This window comes from Tripterygium wilfordii, chromosome 13 (genome assembly GCF_013401445.1).
Source record: "Tripterygium wilfordii isolate XIE 37 chromosome 13, ASM1340144v1, whole genome shotgun sequence".
NCBI lineage: Eukaryota > Viridiplantae > Streptophyta > Magnoliopsida > Celastrales > Celastraceae > Tripterygium > Tripterygium wilfordii.
The window spans coordinates 1,433,684-1,458,905 of NC_052244.1; the positions used below are offsets into that span (position 1 = coordinate 1,433,684).

Here is a 25,222-nt window from a genome sequence, read left to right on the forward strand (position 1 = left end):
TGAGCAACGTCGAATGACTAGTCAATTTGTACTAGCGAAAGATTGTAGGCGGCCTATTTTAGCCAATGCATGGGCTAAGTAGTTACTGATCGGTGGGCTTTAACAAGGCTTGCGCTTTCAAATCCTCCAAGCCCGTAGTATAGCAAATGGTTGGCCCAAATTCTGCATTTCTACATTTGCTGTTGTATGTCTGCTGATACCGTTGGAACGGGCCAAGGAGTCAGTCGTCCAAAAAGTCATTGTTCCGTTCGGATAGCTCCAGGTGCCGTCCGATCAGTTTTACCATTTAGCTACTTGGAGAGTCAGAGGCGGCGGAGCTGTCCGGACACCTATCCTCCGAAAGTCATCACATAAGCATGTTTTCCTCAATTTATAGTTCTAGTGCCTGTTTGGCGAGGCGTTAGTCACAGCGGAACCGTTAACGGTTCCGCTGTTGGCTAATGCCACACCAAACACAAGAAAAACGTCAACGGATCCGCTGCCAATTGACAGCGGATCCGTTGGCTTTTGAGAAGCTCCAGATCGGAGCTTTTCAAAAGCGGAAATGCTTTTATTTTTTTTTTAAATTTAAATGAATTGGGTCCCACTTTGACTTAAAGGTTTTTGTTTGAAAGAAGATGGGACCCACGTTGCAACAATTTTCTCAATTAACATTTTTTAATTAATTTTATTTAAAATTATTCAGTTTACAGCTTTAAACATTTTTTAATTAATTTTAACAGAATTCATTTTTCACGTTTTGACTTAATATTTTGTAACTTTAACACAATATTTATAATTTATACTTAAAATTAAATTTAGTAATTAATTAAATTAAATCTAAGATTAAATAAATAACAAATTTATTATAAAATCATAAAATATAATATTTAATAAAATTAAATATGCTTAAAATTAATTTTAATAAAATTATATTTATTATGTTCATCTAATATTAAATTTAATAACAAGTTTTAATATAAAATTTGTAAAATCTAATATTATAATACTTTAATTCAAAAGTTTTTCCGCTAGCATCAGTTTTTAGTTCACCAAACACCTCATAGCATATTTCACAGCTTTAAGCTCAGCATATTTTTCACAGCATTTCCGTTAGCATTGAAAATCAAGATTTCCGCTCTGCCAAACAGAGCCTTAGTGTTTGAAATTCAAATCAGAAATTTGTGGTCTTTTTGAAAGAAGAGAAAGAGACTGCGTAAACGAGCAGGGAAGTCCAACGGCTAGTGCAGGGGCATATTTAGGGTTAATACAACTTGTGGCCATTGAAAGATGATCAGTGCTTCCATTTGGTTACCGAATTTTTAATTGTTTCAAATTGATCCTTGACAATTTAATTTGTGTCAATTAAACCATTGTTGATCGTTAAACCATTATTGCCAAGTGGAAAATCATATCCAATGTGGATATTACTAAATTTTTGTTCAAAAAATTTAAAGTTGGTCAAATAATTGTAATACACATAATCTCAACATTTTTCAAACAACATCCAGTCTTCTTCAACCACCTCTACCTGAAAACCCTAATCCACCACAAGCGCCATTGCCTCCCTTATTCTTCAACCACAAAACTCGACCCACTCAGTCCCGTAGAAAATGGGTCTATTGCAGATCAGGGAAGAAGGCTTGGAGAGCAGGGATAGGTCTGGACTAGTATCAGAATCAAGAAAGAAGGCTTGAAGAGCCAGGATGAGTTTGTTGCAGATCCGGGGGAAGTCTCTTCTTTCTTACTTTGTAGTAGATCTGAGTTTGTTTTGAAATGGGTTGCATGATTGCTTCGAACCGTTTGTCGCAGATCCAGAGCTCAATGTGGCGTCAGTATAAGAAACGACTCCTTCGGGCAAGCCAAGCCCTTGAGTATGTCTGAAACTGTGCCATTGGGTTTACATACCGACTAATGCGCACTTGGCTAGGAGTTGAAGTTTTTGAAAGTGTTTCATTATTTTAACTTTTAATTTAAAATTTTTAAGTGATGGGTTGTGATTTTGTCCCTTACAAGTGTATTATAATTATTGGACCACTTACAAAAATTTTCAAACAACAATTTAGTAATGTCCACTTGCATATGATTTTTCACATGAAATAATTGTTTTAATGGTCAACCTGCCACTTCAACAGGTTGACTGACCAAAATTGGTCAATTCGGCCCGAATGGCTTAATTGGCACAAATTGAACTATCGGTGACTAATTTAGAACAATTGAAAGCTCGGTGATCAAATTGTAACACTCACCATCTTTCGATGGCCACAAGTTGTATTAATCCACGGGGGCATTAATGAATTCCGGTTTTGGTAGGTATTTAGGAGGAGAAAAGAGGAGGGTTTTTTTTTGATAAATAACATTATTTAAATAATTAATTGAGGGGATAACAAATTCTGAAATTTTTTTTGGTAAATAATCTTTGCTTGCAACTCCGAATAGCATCATTTGTACTTGATTTTGACAATGATGTTACTGGAAGTAGCATCACTTTATTTTTTTGCCTAATAACACTGCTATCATTTGCGTTATTATTTCTATTTTTTAAGAATTGAGAAGTTAATGACGCTCGTGTCATATAGTCTAATTCGCAATAGTAAAATTATTAGCACGATAATACCATCAAATATTTTTTTTTATAGAATCAAAATATAATAACCATATAAATCACATATATTTAATTTTTATTTTCAATAAACTATTTTCTTATTGATGACTGTCACGTGACGCAACGCATCAATTTTAATCATATACTTAATTTCTTCAAGTAATATGTATGAGATATTAAGATTTCACAGGATAAAATATCGGATTAAGAAAAACACACTAATTAGAATTTCAAGAAACAAAAATATAGATGATATGTGAGTAAGAACGTGTTTTATTCATGATTTATTAATTTGACTCAACATGGATCAGAATTTCATGGAATCATAATTATACATACACTAATATGGATCAGAATTCCACTGATAACAAAGAATGAGTATGTTAGTAGTAAGGCATGGACCAGAGGGTCTGACAACCCAGTTACAAAACTTACCACCATATGCACAAGATTTTGTGTCCCTGTCAAATATGAAAATATCGAACCAACGACATTGATCTATTCACCAGAATTTACAATAAAACTGCGTCGTTCCCCACACATTTGAACAGAAATGAAAACCATAACCATCACCATGATATTTGAGTATGTGTTTACCAAGGTCGTCATTGCCAGACTTACAGTGCAAAGAAAGGTCGATTCCAGGACCTAAATCATTGGTCACATTAACAAATTCTTTTTGGGGAGGATTAAGTGACCATGCATTACACATGCCCATAAGCAATATAATAATACTAGCAACAAAAAACGAATTAGAACTCATGTTTTTGTTAGCGTGAGATAGTCAATACGATATCGTGCATCCTATCTATTTATATAGGTAAGCAAGCATAGGGTGTCCCTAATGGTCTATTTTGGATCGAGGAAATGGAAGTTAGAATATTTTTTTCCTCTCTCTTATATTTGGATAATAAAAGAAGGAAAATGATTTGTTATTTATCTTGTTATAGCCATCAAAAAAGAAATGAAATGAAATTGATTTAAATTTAATATTTACAAGGGCAAAATATATGTTTCACTCTTAAATAACTTAATTTATCTATCCATTCCATTCAAATGAGAAATGATCCATTCTGAGGAGGAATCATTTTGGTAGAAAATTGATGGACTATTCCCTCAAATTCTCTCCAAATCTCTCCTTTTATATTTTAAGAAACTATCAAAAGAAGAGAATTGAGCGGAAATTTACTTCCCTTCTTTGTCTCTCCCCCGAATTTCTCAATTCAAATACACTATAAATGGCTAAATTAACTTTATGTTATTTTTGTTTCCATCTATGTGTTGACACTAACCTTATCAAAGAGTATACCATAAAAATTGAAACCTTGTCCAAGCTTATGAATTTATCAGATGGGGAAAAGGGTGTACCAACGGGTGTAGTAAAATATTTCTTACAAATTTTGGAAAAATGATATATATAGACATAATTCAACATTGTGAATGTAAAAAAACAAATAAATTCATAAAAAATAGTAACAAATATGATGAAATTTATGTAACAAATTTTTATTTTATGTAATTTTCAATGGTTAAAATCATTTCACTGGACCTACTCAATCCCAATTTATCCTTATAGGGCATGTCTATAATGCCCCCACTCAAATTGTGGTTATCATACCAACAAGAGGTGACTCAATTGACAATCAACTGTGTTAGGCATACATGTGCCCAATGTTTGATCAAGTGTTTTTATCCAGTTATCTTAAATGCTGAGATGAATACATATTATCCATGTGAAATCATGAACTACAATCCCCACATGATCTATATGAAATCACGTGCTTCGATCATCACTTAAGATAGATGTGATAAAAAAAATATTGGGAGATGTAACACTGCTATATATTAAAATCCTTTGAAAGGAAATATATATTCAATTGATGCACATCTAGTACATGAAAAACTGATACAATTGTCAATACCCCTTTCAGCCAAAAACGTATAGTTAAAGTTTAGATTTACCACCCTTCCTTCCAGGGATTTGCAGTGCATCATAATGACCAGAACCGTGATAGAGAACCCTGATTGGATCTTCTTTGCCATATTCCTGGCCATACTCGGCAATTGATATCAGTCCGCCCGCGTCATCATCACGCATGTAGACGGTGATAGGCATCCTGAAATCATCATAAGCATGCTCTCGTCAATTTATGGTTCGAAACAATGTCTCTTATGAAAACTTTAGTTTGCAGTTAGCATATTTGATAACAGTTGTGAGACAAAGTGACTGTGCATGGGCTCTGGCACACCAAACCAGAGAGAGAGAGAGAGACTCACCGTAGAACATGTGACGCCATGAACAATTCGGGTTCACCACCCCATACATGCGGCTTTCTCATTTGTGAAACATATGAATCAAAATCACCTTCTACAAACCTATTGATAATGGAAACCATCAAATAGAAAGTTAAATCGGATATAGATAGATGCTTACCTAAAATAAAACAGATATGATTAGATATGATGAGTAGACTTGATGTATTTCCTAAGAAGATGCTTAAATCCAATACAAACATTCATTGTCTTTGCGATTAGACATAGGCAAATAACATTAATCACTCGGATGTTGTGGTATGTAAAAAAAGTAAATTAAGTTTGCAAGAAAAGAACAACTGCGAATAGAACCATCATAGTACAGCTCATTCATTCTTGCTAGTAAAGCGATGTCAATTAAAAGGAAAGTGGCTTTCATAATCAGCTTATGTAAATTTAGTTAAAAGTACAAAATGGTTGCAGAATGGTGTAACAGAGCACTCACCACTCTGACTCTTCCCTTCTTTTTATAAACTCATCAGCAACCTGAAAATTTTAACATTTCCATCAGTCTAATTAGGGGATAGTCTGCGATAGGGATTTTCAAGCCGTAAATACAACTATGTAAAATAGAATTAGGAAAGGCAAAGGCAGCCTATGGTGAATCATCAACTAAAGGGAAAATCAAGACTATCTCACAGGGAAGACGGAAGGGAGGTTGGGGGAGGGGGGAGAGGAGAAGAAGAAGGTGCATCAATCATTCAGCCTTGTAAGCAAACAATCAAAGTTTAGCATTTTTCATCATAGAAACATACTCTAGCTCGCAACTCATCTGCTATTTCTTTCTGAAGCCTCTCATTCGGAGCTGTTTTCCCAGATCGTAAACAAGCCCCATGAGCCAAAGAGCGGAACAAACATCTCCCATCTCCAGGAACTCCTGCAATGTATGATTATTCATCTTCACTGAAACAAATGTTTCACTTTGAAGTCAATTTAACTTGACTGTTCGATACATAAGCAAAAAATAGTTCTAAATTTTTGAATTTACCACTTACCAATTACCCTGTAGTCGGTGTAAACTCTCTTCCCATGTGAGGATTTAACGTATGACAAATCACATCCATCTTCCCTGTCCTCCTTTCCTCCATCTGCTTCGGCATATATTGGTTTATAACTTGAATAGCAAGCCAACATACTAAATGCGAAGCCAGCAGAAGCACATCCTCGTTTCCTAGATATTGGCCCCACATCGCACTTGATCTTTGAAAACACTCTTTGTGTCGGTAACAAGAATCTCATGCTCATACTATGTCGTGGTGATGAAATTTCTAGGAGGTGCTTAACAGATCCTTCAGCATTGACTGAATCTTTAAGTGCTAATGAACACGAATTACCCCTTTGCTGGCGAATGCCCAGCTGGAAGCAACTGCCCTGAGATGTCTGGAAGCTAACAACAGAAGATCGAGAGAGTCTCCTTGTTACAGAAAAGCTGACATTGCTCGTTTTTGAGTGCCCAGTATTGTGACAAAAACAGCTGGGGGTTGGTTGTCCTTGTGACACCACACCACGGACACTTCTGCCCATCTGTCTCTGAATACACCCACTCAATCCACCAACATTCTTCACACATACGCTCATGGAAGCAGGAATCATGGTATTCGCATAGCCTGAGGTTGCAGATTGCAATTAATTTGTGTAACCATTCATTACAGAGAGCACAAATATACAGAGGCATTTTTGCTTCTTTATGATATTTTCCAGGTGAACATAAGAAAGATGTTGGTTAAAACATGACAAAACTGTTATCTGCCCAAAAGGTTCTCTTTTTTGTTCATCGGGAAGTACACTAAGCATTGATTTACAATTTTACATCTATCAACAACAAAAATGTTGCCTGCAACTTTGTATAAATCACAGGTAGAAGACGATTGTGTAAATGATATAAAACTAAGCACCGACTTACATCTACAAGTGCCTCTCTGGGCATGACACCTCCTAATGTAAGAACTCTATTTGCAGTTTTTGGCTTGATTTCCTGAACTCTAGGTCTATTGTCAAATGTCAAGGTTTCACATAAATGGAAATAGGCAAAATCTCGTATCATATTAGGTCGGGATTGGGTTGCTTAGTTCTTGTCTTGTTTCACTGAACTCATGTAAGATCTACAACTCACTACTTATCAGTCTTATCCAAAAAAAAAACCTACAACTCACATCAAACTTAAGAATCCATAATGAAAAGAAAATCAAAGTTTGGTACTTCCATAGATCGGGGTGGTCAGTGGTCACTGAATCCACGAGTCTAATCATCCTTTTTGTTAACTCCTCAACTTCTATAATCTTAATTCAACGCATCATATTGTCCAACTTTTGACCAATTTTCTATGCTTAGATATCATTTCAAACATGGAACCATATATAATCCATAACCCATAAATGGATATGGATGAAAATAACAATTGTTCAATCCACTAATCAAGTATTAAATGATAAAAGACCCAAAAAACACACACAAAAAAAAAAGAACTCATTGATTCTGTTTCCATGAAGTACAGCTTTCATAATCAATTATTTCATTACCCAATTGATAAAAAACTAGCTGAGGAATCTATTAAGTTGAGTTTTGCTTCGCGGTATCATTTAAGACTACCAAATACGATGCAGTTACATGGATGACAACAGGATTGAGCGAACCATCATCAAAATTCGAAAATTTATCCTCGTAAACGGAAACAAAACTGCATCAATTGTAAATATAGTCCAAAAATAAAACACTATTACAAGAAAATTTACAAAAAATTCAGGACTAACAGTGTATGAATATCATAATTCTTGTTGACAATGCCGAGAAAAAACTAATCAGAAATGAAAACCAAAAATCGCAAATAGTCCTCTTCAAAACTTTGACGAAATCACGCAATGAAGGCCATAACAAAATCAACAGAAGGTTCTCGCCCAATCAATGAAACATTATTAATGGCCACATAATGCCCAAGGGAAAAGACAAGGAAAAAGTAGCAGAACCGACATACCAATCCTCTCAGACTAGCAGCAGAAGAAGAACCACCGAGAAGGAGCTGTACGTGAATCCACGAAAGGGAGAGATGGGAAGAAGGTTCGATGAGAGAGAAAGGAGGGCCTTGAAGGAAAGAATTAGTCGGTGTATTCCAGGAGTTTCTTAAAGCTCTCTAAACGACGTCGTTCGATGAGTTTGGACTTGGGCTCTACCAGCTTTTGAACTAGCTGAGCCCAAAACCCAATTTTAGAAGCCAGTTAGCTCGTTTATATACCCACTGGGCCACTACTGGACCATCTCAACCTGAATAAAGTGGGCCGACAGAAGCATATTTTAGTCCAAAACCCGAAAGTGAGATTGGAAAGCCCTCAGGAGGTCCTTAAAAAATGTATTTCAAATATTCCATTAATATAATTATTACCCAACGGTTACTTTTTTTTTTCTTTCCAAAACGCTGTCGTTGTGGTTGGTTTCCTACTTTTCTAACTCCGCTATAAGTATCGTCGAAAGGTCGGTCACTTCTTTCAAAATCACTCCCCCTTTTTTTCTTCTCTCGCTGCTCGTCTCTCAACCGAACAGGCCTCTCACAATTTGTTTGATGAGAGAAAGTTGCCGTCGAAAAGAAGATTATCATTGAGGTTTCAGGAACAGCGTCTTCATTATCATCGTCTTTCGATCGATTTCTGATAAATCATAATGGGATTGATGGCGCAGCCATTGATGGTTCCAAATTCGAATTTAGGGTTTCTACTTCTGCAGTACCCTAAATTCCGTTATGTTCTTCCACAGGATTTGAGAGACCAATCTTGTGGCCTAGGTAATACACTAATACCCATATTTTTCCTTTTTAATTTCCTATAATTTGTAATAAAAATTTATGGACTTGACATGGGTTTCTACTTCTGCAGCACCCTGAATTTCGTTATGTTCTTCCACAGGATTGAGAGACCAATCTTGTGGCCTTGATTTTGAAGGTAATATACTAATACCCATATCTTTTCTTTTAATTTCCTATAATTTGTAATAAAAATTTCTGGACTTGATATGGGTTTATATCTAGTTCATAATTTTTTTCTCAATATTACCTTCAAATTGGCTTTTGTCAGTCTCTGATATGATATCTTTTGTGATCAATTATGTTCTCTTTAGTTAACTGTGCAGATCTGCTGACGGGGTAGTGTGATTGTTGATGTGGGTTAGTGGGAAAAATCAGGTTTTATTGGGGTTTTCCTCTTTTTTTTTTGGGAGTCTTAAGTTTCTCTTTGATTTTTATTCCCTCTTTAATTTTTTTATAATCCTGATGTGTGACGACCAGTTTATGATATTTGAAGTGGTAAAGTTGGAGTGTTTTTTTTTTTTTTGAGATTGTCTTGGCTTTGCTTGGTTTGGTTTGGTGTGGCTTAGCTTGGTTTAGGCAAGAGCGGTTCCTTGCATGAATAGCTGAGAACTTCATTCTACCATAGACATACAAAGCTGTTGTCATGAAACCGATGAAGTTGTTTCGGTTTTTGGCATTTTGATAATCGAGTTTTATTGGGATTTTTTAATACTTTTGTGAGTTTTAGGTTTCTTCTTTATTTTTATTCACTTTTTTTTTTTTTTTATAATCCTGACAATCAGTTTATGATATTTAAAGTGGTTAAGTTGGAGTTTTTGTTTGGAGATTGGCCCGACTTTGCTTGGTTTGGTTTCGTGTGGCTTGGCTTGGTTAGGCAAGGGTGATTCCTTGCATGAATAACTGAGAATTTCGTTCCGCCAAAACTATCAAACTCGTTGTCAAGAAACCAATAAACCTGTCTAGGTTTTTGTTTATTCTTTCGTTTTTGGAATTTTGATAATTGATTATATGGGTTTAAAATTTTTTATACATTAGTGAGTTTTAGGTGTATGTTTGATTTTATTCTCTCTTTTTGTTATTTTTTTAACTGACAATCAGTTTATGATATTAACTGTGGTTAAGTTGAAGTTTTTGTCTGGAGGTTGATTCGGCTTTGCTTGGTTTGGTTTGGTGTGACTTGACTTGGTTTAAGCAAGGGTGGTTCCTTGCATGAATAACTTAGAATTTCATTCCTCCATAAACATACAGAGCTGTTATCATGAAACCAATGAAGTTGTTTGAGTTTTTGTGCTCTCTCTTTGTTTTTCGAACTTTGATGATCGAGTTTCATCGGGGTTTTATTTTTTTACACTTTTGTGAGTTTTTATGTTTCTTTTTTATTTTTATTCTCCCTCTCTCTTTTTTTTAATAATCCCGACAATCAGTTTATGATATTTAAAATGGTTAAGTTGGAGTTTTGTTTGGAGATTGGCTCGGCTTTGCTTGGTGTAGCTTGGCTTGGTTTAGGCAAGGGTGATTCCTTGCATGAATAACTAATCATTCTGCCAAAACTATACAAAGCCGTTGTCAAGAAACCAATAAACCTATCTAGGTTTTTGTGTTTTCTTTCTTTGTTTTTGGAATTTTGGTAATTGATTATGTGGGTTTAATTTTTTTTATACATTTGTGAATTTTACGTTTATGTTTGATTTTTATTCTCTCTTTTTTTGCTTTTTTCTTGACAATCATTTTATACTATTAAATGTGGTTAAGTTGGAGTTTTTCTTTGGAGGTTGACTCGGCTTTGCTTGGTTTGGGGTGACTTGACTTGGTTTAGGCAAGGGTGATTCCTTGCATGAATAACTGAGAATTGCATTCTGCCATAAACATACAAAGCTGTTGTCACGAAACTAATGAAGTTGTTTGAGTTTTTGTGTTTTCTCTCTTTGTTTTTGGAAGTTTGATAATTGAGTTTTATCAGGGTTTGACTTTTTTTATACTTATGTGAGTTTCCGGTTTCTTTTTGATTTTTGTTCTCTTTTGTTTTTTTTTTGAAAAAATTATCCTGACAATCAGTTTATGATATTTAAAGTGGTTAAGTTGGAGTTTTTGTTTGGATAATTGCTCAGCTTTGCTTGGTTTGGTTCGGGGTGACTTGACTTGGTTTAGGCAAGGGTGGTTCCTTGCGCATATGTAACTGAGAATTTCATTTTGCCAAAACTATACAAAGCCGTGGTCAAGAAACCTATAAAGGTGTCTAGGTTTTTGTGTTCTGTCTCTTTGTTTTTGCAATTTTGATATTTGATATTCGATTTTTATGTCGGTTTAACTTTTTTTCTTTATACATTTGGGAGTTTTAGGTTTATGTTTGATTTTAATTCTCTCTTTTTGTTCCTTTTGTCCCCCCGAAAATCATTTTTTGATATTAAAGGAGGTTAAGTTGAAATTTTTGTTTGGAGGTTCACTTGGCTTTCCTTGGTTTAGTTTGGTGTGACTTGACTTAGTTTAGGCAATGGTGGTTCTTTGCATGAATAACTGAAAATTGCATTCTGGCATAAACATACAAAGCTTGTTGTCCTGTAACCAATGAAGTTGTTTTGAGTTTTTGTGTTCTCTTTGTTTTTTGAAATTTTGATAATCGAGTTTTATCTGGGTTTGACTTTTCATACTTTTAATACAAAGGGCGATGTTGCAGGATTCACATACAAAGTTTATCATGTTCTACTAGTTGTTTCTGCATTGGGGCACCATTGGATGTATTGATTCCCTTCCTTTAGTGACATTTAGGTGATGCATGCATTTTTTATGAGGATTTCACTCTTTGGACATTCATAACCAATTTGTGAAAGGTAATTGAGTTGTCTTCCACTATTTCACAGCGTTTTATTTTATGATAGTTGACCTGAAATCGGGTGATGTTTTGCGCAGGCAATGCTAGATGCTTGAAATTTTGCTAAGAAATGCTTTTATTTTATGGAGATTCTTGCATTTGCATTTATCTGAAAAAATCATGAGAATGTGGTTGGGTAGTGGCATCCAAAGGCTGTAGAATGGAATCATGGAAAAAATTGAGATTCTAGACTATATAACGGTTAGAAAGGCTGTAGAATTGCATTCGATGATGAAACGACTCTTCTCGTGTCACGGTGACTTGAGAGGGAGGCAATGAGCAATGCAAAATCAATTTTTAAGGAGGTACATTAGTCCTTTCAACTCCCCCTTTGTGCTCAGAGCACTAAATCAAATATGTGTGTTTTGCAAAACTTATATATTGAATCTGTGGTATCACTGTACGTATCAGCATAAAAACTCTTGACGGCACCGGGTTTATATTGCCTTTAGAGCATCCCCAGTGATGCTTGTAATATCAAGCATTCCAAAACCATTATCTCTCTTCTCTGTTATCCTGCGTGGCACAATTTAATTAGGTAAGTGAATCCCACGATATACATTATTCATCAACACTTCATAATTCCAACACTCTATACTCACTTTCTCTATTTTCTCTCTTCTCCTTTTCATCTCTCTCCTCCTTTTCCTCTTCTCTCTCTTTTTTTTATCATCTCTCTTCCTTTTTATCATCTCTTCACTATTCATTAACTATATACATACTCCAACTCTGAAGTATCATTTTTTCACAACTAAATTTTCAAGTGTCATTTTTCACCCATTATTTGCATATAGCGCTATACTTATAAAAAAAATAACATTTCAAGTACTTGAAATACACTCTATTATACCCATTGTGAATATCTAACACTTAACTTATCAAGAAAGTATCATCTCAAGTACTTCAAAATCATCCCATTGTGGATGCTCTTACTCTTCCTTTGCTTTTCCTTTTTTTTTTTTTTTCATCTCTGTTTGGTGCTAGGGTACGATTGTCCCACTCCCATAGCAATGACCAATTAGCATTCAAGCCATTATTTTTGAACCCAGTTTTAGCTCATGGATATGCCCACTGAACTAGCTGAGCCCAAAGCCAAAATTTTGAACCCATTTAGCTCATATATCTGCCCACTGGGCCACTACTGGACCATACTCAACCTGAATGAAGTGGGCCAACTAACCTTATTTTAAGCCCAAAACCCGAAAGTGAGATAGAAAAGCCCTTGGAAGTTGGAAGGTCCTTATATCTTAACTAACTGCACAGTAAAAAAAGTAAACGTCTGTTCTCTCTCTCACAATACCCATCATAGTTAAGCAAGCACCCCGAGTCTGCATTCTGCAACGTTGCTTTCTCTCTACTTCAAATGGCCGATAACAAATAATCTTGCACCGAACCATTGACCGCCATTGGAGCACCTTACACAAAGCTCCTCTGCAAAACCCTAGACACTTGCCGTAATTTCTACTTTACCGCATTTGCCAGTTTTCGATTGGAGCACCTTACACAAAGCTCCTCTGCAAAACCCTAGACACTTGCCGTAATTTCTACTTTACCGCATTTGCCAGTTTAAATCTTAAAAATCTCTTTAATCGTCATTACTGGAGCTCAATTTGATTGAATTGACTTAGTGTTTAGTGTTTACTCGTGTTTTCGCATATTGAGGTGTATATTGATTGGCCAACTCTGTACGATATGCTGCCAATTGAAGGACCTGAAGTTAGATCCTGCCCTAACAGACCTGAACCAGACGATACAGCGCTGGAGTCGTTGCAATTAGGAGAAGAAATCCAGCAATTGAGGACCGTACCAGTAGAAAACGCAAGCTCCTTCACTGCGCTCCTCGAGCTACCGCCCACTCAGGCCATGGCGCTTCTCCACTCGACGGAAACCGGCGAATCTCCGGCGGTTCATGCGGCTATTAAGAAACGCATTATCAAGGACGGTATAAAACCGTATCCACATGGTAATTTGACATTTCCAATAACCTCTACTCCGATCGAGCGCCCCGCTAGAGTCGCCGTCCTCGCTAAAGAGAACCACTCACCAGAATTGAACTCTTTGCCGTCTAATCACAGCGGGGATCTCGAGAAAACAGTTAAGAACGAGCCGGCCGAGACCGAATCATTCCCCAATTTGTCGCAGCAGCTGGTATCCGAACCGACGGTGGAGAACAAAAGCCAGAATCAGACCCAGAGGTCGGTGAAGAGAAAGGAGCGAGAGAAGAAGGTACTGTTGCTTTCTATTTCGTAATTTTGTGGTATAATTCGAAATTAATTACCAAATTAAGCGAAAATTCTTTTGAGGGTTTTAGGGCAAATGGTCTGCCAAAAAGAGAAAGTGCGCCGCAAACGAGGGCTCCGATGACGCAGAGAAGCTTCCTTACGTGCACGTCCGTGCTCGTCGTGGTCAAGCCACCGACAGCCACAGCTTAGCAGAAAGAGTGAGCAAAACTTCAAAATTAATTAACCCTTAATTTAATCACTAAAAGATGATTATAGGATATATTAATTATTATAATTATTTGGTTTACTAGGCGAGGAGAGAGAAGATAAACGCGAGATTGAAGCTACTGCAAGAGCTGGTCCCGGGCTGCAACAAGGTTAGGTACTCTAATAATTAGTTTCTGTAAAGTGCAATCTATGTTTAACCTAAAATATAGGCACTGTTTGGTATAATGGATAGTTTGATTTTCAATGTTAGCGAAAATGTTGTAGAAAAAATGTTGAGTTTAAAATTGTGAAATATGCTATGAAGTGTTTGATGAAGTAAAAGTTGATGTTAACGGAAAACTGTTGAAATAATATTAGTTTTTATTTTTATATTAAAATTAATCTAATAAATATGATTCTTATTAAAATTAATTTTAAGTATTAATTAATAAATATTTTTAATTTTTAATTAATAAAATATTAATATTTCTTCATTTTAAGTATTATAATTGTTAAAATATTTTTATAGTATTAAAACTGTTAAAATAATTTTAAGTATTAAAATTATATTTAAGCTAATAAATAAAATTTATTATTAAAATTAATTATAATTTGTTTTTATATCAAAACTGAAATTAATGTTTTAAATATTAATAAAAAAGTAAAAGAAATTAATGTTTTAAATATTACTAAATGTTATCATTTGTAGGACCTACATTATTAAAAAATAATAAAATGTAATTTTGTGTGGGGTCCACATCATTAAAAAACAAAAAAAAAAAGAAGGGAGGCTAAACGCCTAATCAACGGTTTTGTCGTTCTCACCTTTTTCTTGAAAAGTGTTGTTGCTTTTGTACCAAGAAAATAACAGTCTTACAAATCCCACTATCCAATGTTTTTATCACAGTTATCCCAGATGGACGCACACGATTTCATATGAATAATATGGGGCTCATAATTTCACATAAATCATGTGGAACATGTGGGGTCCATGATTTCACATGGATCATGTGGGATCATCCTAGCGTTTGGGATAGGGTGGATAAAAAAGTGAAAAACACTCTAAGACTTGCCATTTGGAATAGTTGTGATTACCAGCACGTATCCTGCTGTTGTGAGTAAGATGGGAAGTAATAAAACCTTTGAAAGTAGTTCTGGAGAACTGGAATTTTTGTTTCATGGTGACAATCATGCTACCCTTGGGAGTTAGCCCAGGAAGGCAGGAAGTGATTACTAATTATATTTGGATGACAGGATGAGCCTATCAGTGTTTTTGTTTGAGCCCAAAGATGTGGACTTATAGAGCTTTTATTGTGATAACACGGCTCTTCTTGAAAGTTTAACTAACCATAAAGAATGTGTCCATCTGCAGATTTCGGGTACAGCGTTGGTGTTAGATGAAATCATCAACCATGTACAATCTCTACAGCGTCAAGTAGAGGTCAGGCTTGTGCATCTCAGGCGTTATTTTGATAATTTTGGTGATGCTACTATATTGTTTTGACTTGAAAGAAAATACAAAGTACAATCACGCACACACAGATACACACACTTAGCAGAAACACAAACATGCACATGCATGCCAAATGGAATGGACGGACGCATTGCTTATTCTGAGATATGTTTCTAGTACATTTTAAATGTTGGATGGCTTCATTTTTGCATGTGGCGTTATTTTTAATCTGGATGAATGTCTATGTGGCTGTGCTTTCAGTTTTTATCTGTGAGGCTGGCAGCGGTCAACCCAAGAATCGATCTCAACCTTGACAGTATATTGAATGCAGAAGTGAGTATCACCTCTCTTTAATCGTATTGTCTTGAGAAACAGAAAATACTTTTGCTCTCTGTTCTGTTAACAAACTGCAGTGCAAAGTCATGTCCGTTTTGTGACTGTCTTCATTGATCTAGTTCTATGTTCCTATAGAGTTTCTTCTGGCATTGCCTTGGTTAAACTTCTGATCTATTGGACTCCTTAAGTTATTTATTTATTTTACATGTGTGGATTCCAAATAATTTTTACTAGTTGGAATAGGAAGTAAATCAGTAAGGCTTCATAACGTTAAGACTGATATAAGTAATTTTTCAAGTATCTTGAAGTTTCTGTTATCTCCATTAATATATCAGCAGAAGTGGGTCAAATTTGGTCCCCTCATCTGCCCACATTCACCTTTCTGACTGTTTGAAAGAGTCATTTATTATTTCAATTTTGTAGACAAGCAAGCTAAATATCTGGCAGTTGCAGTTATAATGCTGGCACTCTGGAACAGTACAATACCAGTTTAGGGCCCATAATGGGCAGAAATTGTCTACAAGCTATAATATGTGTATATGCCATGCCACACCAGTGAAGGCGGTGTGGGGTTTTCAATAGTAAAAATTGCGCAACTTAATTACCCTTGCAAAAGTGAAATAAGTGCTTGCTGTGTACCTTTCTGTTGCATGATTTGTTTGATCATATGAGAGCCTAGATCTGAAATTGTAGGCAAATGAGAGAGTTTATTGAACTGAATATCCATCATTTCCTTAGGGTTTTGTCAATTTGCTTCAAATGGTTGACATATCACTAGTTTTTGTTTTCCATTGGTGATTGACGTTTGTTACTGATGCTCACAATTATCTCCAAAACTTCAGAGTGGATCTGTAATGGATAATAACTTCCCCAACATGGTTATGCCTTTGATGCAGCCTGAAGTCCAAGTCAATGAAAACGGTCTACAGGCCCAATCGCAATGGCATTTTGACGCTCTTCACCCACCAGTTTGGGGAAGAGAAGAAGACAGTCATAACTTCATTAATTCTGAGAACTCACTTCTGAGCTATGACGACTCTGCAAATTCAGGTATGAACTAAATCTAGCTTAGCCTTTCCCTAATTTTTGTATCGAAAAGAGAATCAAATGCAGACAAACAAATATATACATATACACCCACATCTTTCATTTACATATCCACATTGGTTGTAGCAACGAGTTATGTAGTTGACGTCTTGGTAAACGGCAAAAAAAAGGAATCTGTAAATGCTAGTCATCCTTGAATTCCTTCACCGGCCATATCATATAACTGCTGGGAATTGTATAGGTGCTTTGCAACAAAAGTCATACAACCTCGCAAACAAAATTAGAAAATTTGAGCTTTCCTTAATCTTAAGATTCTCAGCTTTAATGGTTGTAATTTACTAGCGTGGAAGAAAACATGTTTTCCCCATATGATAAGAAGAAGTACTAGATTTTGATTTTCTACCTTCTAGTTTATCTTTTATTTCTTGCTGTATTCATCAATCTAATAGAGAGTCATACAATTTGAACGGAAAATTTTGATTATCCGTCTTACGTTTTAGAAATAAACTTTCTTTGTAGAATTCACTCTATGACTATTAGCATCGGCATTCATTTCTCATCAAGATACAAAAGCCATTAGTCATGTGGGCATCGCTAATATTTGATGTGTAGCAGAGAACTTGAGACCATACGACTAACTTCAAATTGGATATTGTGGTGCAGCATCTCTGCACTTGAATCAATTGACAATGGAGCCATGAAGCCACAGAGGGAAAAACCGTTGTCAGTGTATATATATCGAATATAATAGTAGCAGATAACAGGATGTAGAGAAGAGGCATCAACATTAGGACTTCATTTTCAATCTGTTCATCAGCCAGTAGAAAATCCAGATTTCATTCAGGTAGAGACAAGAAAATGAAGTAAGTTATATATACATATGAAATTATTTGTTCCTATATATATACTGACTTTAGAGAGTCGTTCGATCCAATACTTGGATTGGTTGATTCATATTGTAAAACCGTGAAAGAGCCATCTCCTTTGGTATTATTGAAGATAGCAACTTCATTGTTATGCCAGAGATTAAGCAAAAAGCTTTTTGTGGTGATGGATAAATAGAGTAACATTTTTTATGTTCTCTCTTCAATTTTTTTATTTATAATGCATGGCTTTTCCAGGGTTTAGGTCTTTAATTTATTGCAGCTTTGACCAGAAAAGAAAGGAAAATTGAGACATAACATCCTAGGTTGGTTGGCCAAGCTAAGTTGAACTCTGACATATGACCTATCTCGTTCTAATGCGATGTTTATGTTTCCATCTCTTGACCATGTTAACCTAAGAAGTAAGGCATTATAATTCATAAGATTTTTTTGATTCTGACTTAAAAATTGATTAAAAATTTCAATAAAAATAATATTAAGAAATGACGCGTTATTGACGCAACACTAGAGAGAACCTCAATGAGATTTGTCAAATGGCTAATACAGTTCGTTCATCTAAACGGGCTGGATCTGCAAGTTTGCAACAAAATGTCTGGGCCGATCAGATTCTCGAACTGGGCCAACTTGACCTTCATAAGTTGGCCCGCTTGAAACTGGCCTTGTTCTTCTAGATCCCCATTTTGGGCTTGGCCTAGTACCTAAGGCTCACGTAGTCTTTCTTTTTGGGCCCAAAAAGTAATAAAACAACGGTATAGTAAACTAAAGACTAAAGAGGGTGATTTAGAAGGTACGGCTGGTTACTGGTTACTGGTTAGAGTGTTTTTGAGGACCACCCCTATAATTAAAATTCAAAAGTCCATAGCACACAGAAATGCAGTTTCGATTTTCGAACCATAGAAAGCCCATGCATCGTAAGAAAAGTAACGAACGGGAGCTTCTATAATCTCTTATTGTGATAACTGAGAAACAAAAAAGTATTCTCCAACTACGTACTTCTACAAAGACAACTTATGGACAGAGTTGGTACACAAACCATCCACTACTAAGACCGTAAGGGGGCAGGGACCCAAGGTGCAAGGGTTGAAACAAAGGCAGCTCTGATCTTCAATGTTACAATGATTAGAATGCTCCAGTTATTGTCTACCAAGGTAGTACGGATACCCACCCATTCCTGTAGGTGCCATCGGTGGGGGTCCAATAGGATCTTTCTTCACAGCCCCCGGTGCATATGAAACTTGGGATTGAGCTGGGTATGGCACGGGTACTGTGGGAGGACTGGGATAAGAAGGATTTGAATATGATGCTACAGGTTGGGGATATGTATAGCCAAGAGGGGCGGAACCAGTATATGCTTTTCCAGGCTGAGAGTAAACAGCTCCCAGAGGCATTGGTACAGGAACCATACCTGCAGATAAATGCGTCTGTACGGTTTTGCCTTTTGAATCGGCAAGCTTCACAATTATATTCCTCCCCTGCAACCAAACAGATATGCTCAACACAATTGTTTTAATCTCTCTAAGACTGTATTCATGTTAAACAAATCATTTAAGCAGCCTCGACCTGTGTCAAATGAGTCATAATCCTGGAAGCTATTCAAGTTAGCACAGAATCAAAATGTCAGTACATCTTCCTACACGTACTGTTTTAATACACTTCACAACAAAAGAGTCATCTAAGACAGCCCACTTAGACTCCATTTCAAATCATAAGGTAGCCCTTCGCAGCCTCAATGACTTGACAACTAGGGCACACCTAAACATACCTCCATAGTATACCTTTTCCATATGAGCTACAGCCAAAATTTTTGAAGTTCTTCTGATCATCTTTATCATGTGGCTTGTGCTTGTATAGTTATACAATAGTGGTCAGTTGTCATAGCAATTCAATACAGAGAAGATGGATTGCTCTTCCAACTAGTCTCCAGCTAATGCTCCAAGTGCAACAGCAAAAAGACAAATTACTGATTCAATTTTCCTTTTTATATATAGAATACTTTTTCATCTACTAGCACCGCATAAAAACAAATGAAAAAAAGAAACAAGCTACGCAAAATATTACTGCAGATAAAAGTTCAAATTCACTTACCCCAAGGGTCTTTTGTGGATCATCTATAGCTTTCTTCGCAGCCTCCACGGTCTTGTACGTAACAAAGCCAAACCCACTGTTTATCAAAATAAAAAATAATGATTCTCTTGTGGATAGTGGCATAACAAATTTTCCACCTAGATTAAAAATGTAAATAATGTTATACCGTGATTCATTTGTATCTTTTTCATATGCAACTGAACCTTCTTCAATGTCACCATGCCTCCCAAAAAAACTAAGCAACATCTCACTTGTGACATTTGGTGACAAACCCCCAATATAGAGTTTTCGCTGGGCTAAATCAGGGGTACCACTTGCTCCATTTAATCCCTCGCAAGCTAGATTACACACAGCCATCCGGCCCTATGATATTTATTCACCCAAAAATAACAGAATCAAAAAGGGGTGAACTGTCATGTGAAATTGCACACAATCGTATAATCATGAACATCATCTTCTCCCCAGAAAAGGAGGGGTAAAGTGGGTGGATATAAATAACAAGGTGAAGAAGATGTTATGCATGGAAAATAGTTAAAGAGGCTAATGCTTACATCAATCACTTTGCTGGGTGCTCTCAATGCAATGTGAGCTGACTCCATATGCTTATAAGTGATAAAACCATAACCACGTGATTTATTAGTTACTTTGTCATAGATCACAGCCCCTTCTTCTATTTCACCATGCATACGAAATGCCTGAATGAAGACAAAGACATGAGAAGACGCAATTTAAACAAACTAATACACAGATCTCCATAAAATCTTCAATGAAGAAAGAAGTAAAAGTGCAAGTGTATAGGAGATTGATTCTCCAGATGTGGATATTTTTGGTCATAACTCACATCAACTGAAACAAACACCCCCATACCAGGCACACACAGCAATCAGCAATACACTCACATCACACAAGGTATCTGAAGTAGTATTCCAGGCTAAGCCACGGACAAAAAGCTTTCGGTGGACAGGATCTGCACAGGCTAGACCTTTAATTTCTTCTGCAACCGAAGGATATTGGGTTCCACTTTATGCCTCAACATGCAAACAAACACACATGCACAGGGTCAATCACACAGCATACAATTTGAAGCGAGACTCATATGGCACCATTTACAGGACCATTCATGCACACTTGTATTCATATCACAAATGTGAGTAAACAGGTTCTGTAAACAAGAAATAAGGATCAATCCCTCTAAGTTTCAATAGGAAAACAACATAGCATCGTGAAAATTTGCACTAAAACACCAGTCCAACTACAACTATAGAATAGAACGAACAACTAAAATGAAGATTCACTTGGAGCAAAAGACTAATATTACTAGTTCATTGCAGATTAGAATAATTTTCCAGAGAGACTGCCTATTGACATCAACAAAACCTAATATAATATATTAACACAGATTTTCAGTCTCGGCGGTGAAATTTCACACGCTTTCAAACCTAAACTCCAGCCAACCACACCTCCAAAGAAAACTATATAATCTGCTAGTCTCTTTGCGTATAAGCATTTAAGCAAACCATCCACAGGAACATAAACACTAGAAGAGAACAAAAAATATATATAAACGAAAAGGAACGCAAACGCACAGTCTAGAGAGAAGATCGACGAGCTGAGATTTGGCGAGAGGGTCAAGAAGCAACCGCAGCTCCTCTTGCGTTGTTGATTCACCGTCGTTATCCGTCTCTTCCATCTTCCTCTTCTTCGAATCCTCCATTTCTCTCCCTCGCTCCTCTCTCTCTCTCTCTCTCTCTGTTCGATTTTTTCCCCGAAAAGTTTGTTTCGAGAGCTCGCTGAGAACGTGAGCCTTGCAGTTGCAGGCTTGGTCGATAAATAGAGGCGTGTTCGTTACCTGCCCTAAAAAGTAAAAATAAATAGTGTATGTTTGGCTACAAGTTATCACCTATAACTCACTAAAACCATCATTTATCCCTATCCGGGATTGCATCTGATAATTTGATACCACATTGGTTACTTGGGCACCCAGCTTCCCAAACTAATGAGATTATGATCATGGATATGAGTAGAGGATGCGGAATAATTTCATACAATAGAAATCACGAGGTGAGGATAGGATTATAGGAATACTTTCACTAGAGATATTCTTGTTATTGCTTGGACTCATATTCCCCAAAAAATGAACCACGCTCTAATCGTTCCAAAAAAATTAGATACATGCATTAAGACATTAATGTCTCTTCTTCCACAACAGTGAAAGTACTATTTCACTCTTTCCTATATTCGGAGATTTCAATTGGGAAAGAAAATGTTCCATACTAATGGATTCGGTGAGGGAAGAATAGGAATGTCCAAAGAGATACCTTATAACGGACAATACCTTCAGAGAAAACCACGCCTCCACGCACATCAACAAAGTTTAAATCCAGTCCCAAAGATGATAAAATTCTCATTTACAATTTTACTGGAGACCACAATGAAACACAAAAGTTTATGTTGCAAAATTGACACTAATGTATTAAACCAAGTGATGCATTTGCTTCTTCTTCTTCTTGTAGTATTTGCTAGATATCTCTGCATTTCCTGATGAATGCTTATATGAACAGAAATGGATCAACTGCTGGAGAAGCTAGCTTATCTTCGACGGGAACTGAGTGTTTTGAGAACCTTTTACAACTGAAACCTCATCATCTTGAATGCTAAATGGCAGATCGGCCGGCGACGACACAATGTCTGAATCTTGAGCACTCAACAGGCTCTTCTGTTTATGTTGCAGCTCGAACATCATCTGCAGCTTTCTGCCTTGTTCCTCAATCCGCAACTGCAGATTTCTCTGAACCTCTAGTTGTTCATGAAGTTGCCTTTGGACATCTACTTGAAGCTGCAAGGCCTCTTTGATTTGCAATCCACTGCCAGAATAAGTTTTGTCACTTCATGTGCATGCCCATATGAGAAACGAAGCTTAATTAATTACCTTTTCACGTCAAGCTTAAGTGAATCATTCGTACTCCTCGTTTTCTCGGATTTCCCTGCATCAGCAAAATATAAATATGATGTTTTGAGATTGTAATCAGTGAAAATCAAAAGAATTGACGCTTGAGCTTACCTTCTGTGGAATCCAGCATGTATTTTGCAGTTCGATATTTCTAAAAAGAAGAAGAAAAGCAATAGAGGGACTATCAGATCAGTTAAAGATCCAGAAAGGAAACCCTAAACAAGCTGCAAACAATTTCTTCAGTACTCTAAATAGCTTTAGTACCTGCAAATGACTCTTCACATGAAAGATTGTCAATCCATCAGTGTCCATCTGCTTCAGTATAGCCTTTGGTGTTGCCTCTACACAGAATCAAACAAACTCATAAGAAGGCTCTTTTCTGTCTTTTGATTGACATAAGAAATAATTCTTACTCTCAGCGCCCCCAAGGCAATTTACGGACGCCACAAACTTCTGATGAAGATCTTGAGTCCATCTTATCCGGGTTTTATGTGGAGAAGATGAAAAGCTTGGAGATTTCTTCTCTTGCTGAGAAGAGAAACCCGGTCGCGCAAATGAATAACCACTTGAACTACACGGAACCTGCATCAACAGATGTTGTTTGTGTTAAATACTAATGCACTGCCAAGTAAATTACAAAAACAGGATCACATACTATATTGGCCTGAAATCCTTCTGATGGAACTGTTAATTGCTTGCCAGTTACAGATGCATCGCCTTCAAGCAAACGACCACGTTGAAATTGAAGAAACTTGTCCCCTGGATTAATGTTCCTGTAAGGAATTTTACTTGATTTCTGAGAGCAGTTTTTGTTCTGATGACCATAGCAGTGACACTTGACAAATGATTGCAAGGTGTCCTTACTTTGCAGTTGAGCTTGTTCTGTCGATTCAATAAAAGAACTTTCCCTTGAAGAGTAATTTGAAGAATGAGTCTGTGCACAAGTATTCATATACTGTGGAAACTCCATGAACCATTCCGTCCCGTAAAAAGCTGAGACCGGTGGTGATTCGAATCTGCTTAGAATTGGTGTTGATGGCTTTGTAGGCTGAAGGTTTTTGTTCTGTTGAGATATTCCCATGTTGAAAGACTGCTGTAAACCAATATCAGAGAATTCGAGTCCGGCTTTTCGCTGAATTTGTACTTGGCAATAAACGTTGTGATTGTTGTTCATTCACAAAGAACCTGACAGCAATATAAAGGAAAAAACAAGGCTAGCTAGTTTTCTTGGACAGCAGCATAAACAAAACTGTAATTGAAATTCCTTGTGTTCTGGATTACTTAAAAGAGTCGAACCCACGCAGAATACGCGCAGAGGACAAAAGGAAAGATTCAAAAAAGATAGATAGATATATAACAACAGGGAAATGGTGAATTCTGGCAGAAAATTCTCTTCTTTATATTCCTTGTGACTTCTGGTGGAAGAAATGATCAATACAAAAAACTAAAGAATTTTTTTTATCATATATAAATTTGTAATTTATTCCCTAATTACAGATAGCTATCAACAATGATCTCTACTGACAAAACCAAAGCCCCTGTGAAGACAAGAAAATTCCTGCAAATTTTGTCCTCTCACACATGAAGAGAAGCAATGCATTATATGGAGAATAATCTGTGGCCAGCTTCACTGTACAAAGACACAAATTAACGAAAAATACAATTATGCATAATACAACACAATGACCATAAAAAAAAACAACATAATACAAACAATTGACACTAATCAAGAGAATTGCTGGATTGAGTGGTTAATTCCAACATATAGTGACAAACAATTAGAATTCATAAAAGATCCAAATGGATTCAATATTTTTTTTATTAATCAAATAATATATTTCAAATACTCTTAATTAGTTTGACCCTTAAAGGCTTTGAAGAGACATCTTCAAAAAATGTCACAATTAAACAAGGAGAATAGTCTAACCCCTTCAGGGATTGTGCATTTGGGATAGGCCGTACTTATATTGTTGGTGAATCCCCTTGGGGTGAAACCGTATGAACTTAGGAGATTCTAAATTCGATTGCACTAGAAACACTATTCTCTATCATCAAGTGAGAAATTTCGATACGCGCAGATCTGATGACTCGAATTTAGACTCATAATATAAATAAATAAAAACAAACTGTAAAATGTCATTGTCGGTTAAAAATAGATGGACCGTACTTATTGTCCATAAGAAAATGGCCTTAAAAATATGCCCACTATATATAGAACAAGCATATTTGTGTTAAGGAAACTAATCATGATAAAGATGCATTATTTTACTGGTAGCATTTCCATGTTATGTGGAAGAACAATTCCCTCCACCCCACAAAAAAAAGGAGAGAGACCTTTTTAATGTTCTTTGATGTGTGATTATTGAAGAGGATAGACTGCATTGTGTATAAATTTAAAATATTCCAAGTGCACGTCGATGCCTACAACTTAGAACAACTGTAAACGGGCCAAAAATTAATAGGCCCAATTGGAAACCAC

General features: G+C 36.3%; 5 protein-coding genes and 1 long non-coding RNA gene across 7 annotated transcripts; 2 read left to right on the forward strand and 4 right to left on the reverse strand.

Annotated features, from left to right (window-relative positions):
* Window positions 1–2,924: 2,924 nt before the first annotated feature.
* On the reverse strand, window positions 2,925–3,296 carry LOC120011789 (S-protein homolog 18-like). The gene is made up of 2 exons (XM_038862913.1): window positions 3,091–3,296; window positions 2,925–3,045 (listed from the first exon to the last, which is right to left on the reverse strand). Exons 1-2 carry the CDS (start codon window positions 3,294–3,296, stop codon window positions 2,925–2,927), a joined length of 327 nt encoding a protein of 108 aa, XP_038718841.1.
* Window positions 3,297–4,402: 1,106 nt separating this feature from the next.
* Window positions 4,403–8,011, reverse strand: LOC120011997 (OVARIAN TUMOR DOMAIN-containing deubiquitinating enzyme 4-like). The gene is made up of 6 exons (XM_038863214.1): window positions 7,869–8,011; window positions 5,893–6,504; window positions 5,653–5,774; window positions 5,343–5,383; window positions 4,862–4,960; window positions 4,403–4,701 (listed from the first exon to the last, which is right to left on the reverse strand). The coding sequence occupies exons 2-6, from the start codon at window positions 6,488–6,490 to the stop codon at window positions 4,530–4,532; spliced, it is 1,032 nt and encodes a 343-aa protein (XP_038719142.1). The 5' UTR covers window positions 6,491–6,504; window positions 7,869–8,011; the 3' UTR covers window positions 4,403–4,529.
* A 390-nt stretch (window positions 8,012–8,401) lies between these two features.
* Window positions 8,402–12,015, forward strand: LOC120013862. Its single transcript, XR_005471488.1, has 4 exons — window positions 8,402–8,669; window positions 8,761–8,826; window positions 11,365–11,518; window positions 11,598–12,015. It is a non-coding gene; the product is annotated as an uncharacterized LOC120013862 (long non-coding RNA).
* A 1,205-nt stretch (window positions 12,016–13,220) lies between these two features.
* LOC120012253 (transcription factor bHLH48-like) lies at window positions 13,221–17,900 on the forward strand. 2 transcript variants are annotated; one of them, XM_038863590.1, is made up of 7 exons: window positions 13,221–13,785; window positions 13,871–13,999; window positions 14,093–14,158; window positions 15,361–15,429; window positions 15,703–15,774; window positions 16,620–16,827; window positions 17,488–17,900. In XM_038863590.1, the coding sequence occupies exons 1-7, from the start codon at window positions 13,252–13,254 to the stop codon at window positions 17,523–17,525; spliced, it is 1,116 nt and encodes a 371-aa protein (XP_038719518.1). In that variant the 5' UTR covers window positions 13,221–13,251; the 3' UTR covers window positions 17,526–17,900. The 2 variants fall into 2 exon arrangements, with proteins under 2 accessions (XP_038719518.1, XP_038719519.1); XM_038863591.1 differs by having other exon boundaries at window positions 16,674–16,827.
* Window positions 17,901–18,620: 720 nt separating this feature from the next.
* LOC120012028 (UBP1-associated protein 2C-like) lies at window positions 18,621–21,619 on the reverse strand. The gene is made up of 6 exons (XM_038863261.1): window positions 21,380–21,619; window positions 20,693–20,813; window positions 20,345–20,488; window positions 19,960–20,156; window positions 19,794–19,869; window positions 18,621–19,180 (listed from the first exon to the last, which is right to left on the reverse strand). The coding sequence occupies exons 1-6, from the start codon at window positions 21,505–21,507 to the stop codon at window positions 18,842–18,844; spliced, it is 1,005 nt and encodes a 334-aa protein (XP_038719189.1). The 5' UTR covers window positions 21,508–21,619; the 3' UTR covers window positions 18,621–18,841.
* A 476-nt stretch (window positions 21,620–22,095) lies between these two features.
* On the reverse strand, window positions 22,096–24,020 carry LOC120013791 (myb family transcription factor PHL5-like). Its single transcript, XM_038865723.1, has 6 exons — window positions 23,399–24,020; window positions 23,157–23,325; window positions 23,008–23,084; window positions 22,855–22,894; window positions 22,723–22,777; window positions 22,096–22,657 (listed from the first exon to the last, which is right to left on the reverse strand). The coding sequence occupies exons 1-6, from the start codon at window positions 23,915–23,917 to the stop codon at window positions 22,378–22,380; spliced, it is 1,140 nt and encodes a 379-aa protein (XP_038721651.1). The 5' UTR covers window positions 23,918–24,020; the 3' UTR covers window positions 22,096–22,377.
* Between the last annotated feature and the right edge of the window lie 1,202 nt (window positions 24,021–25,222).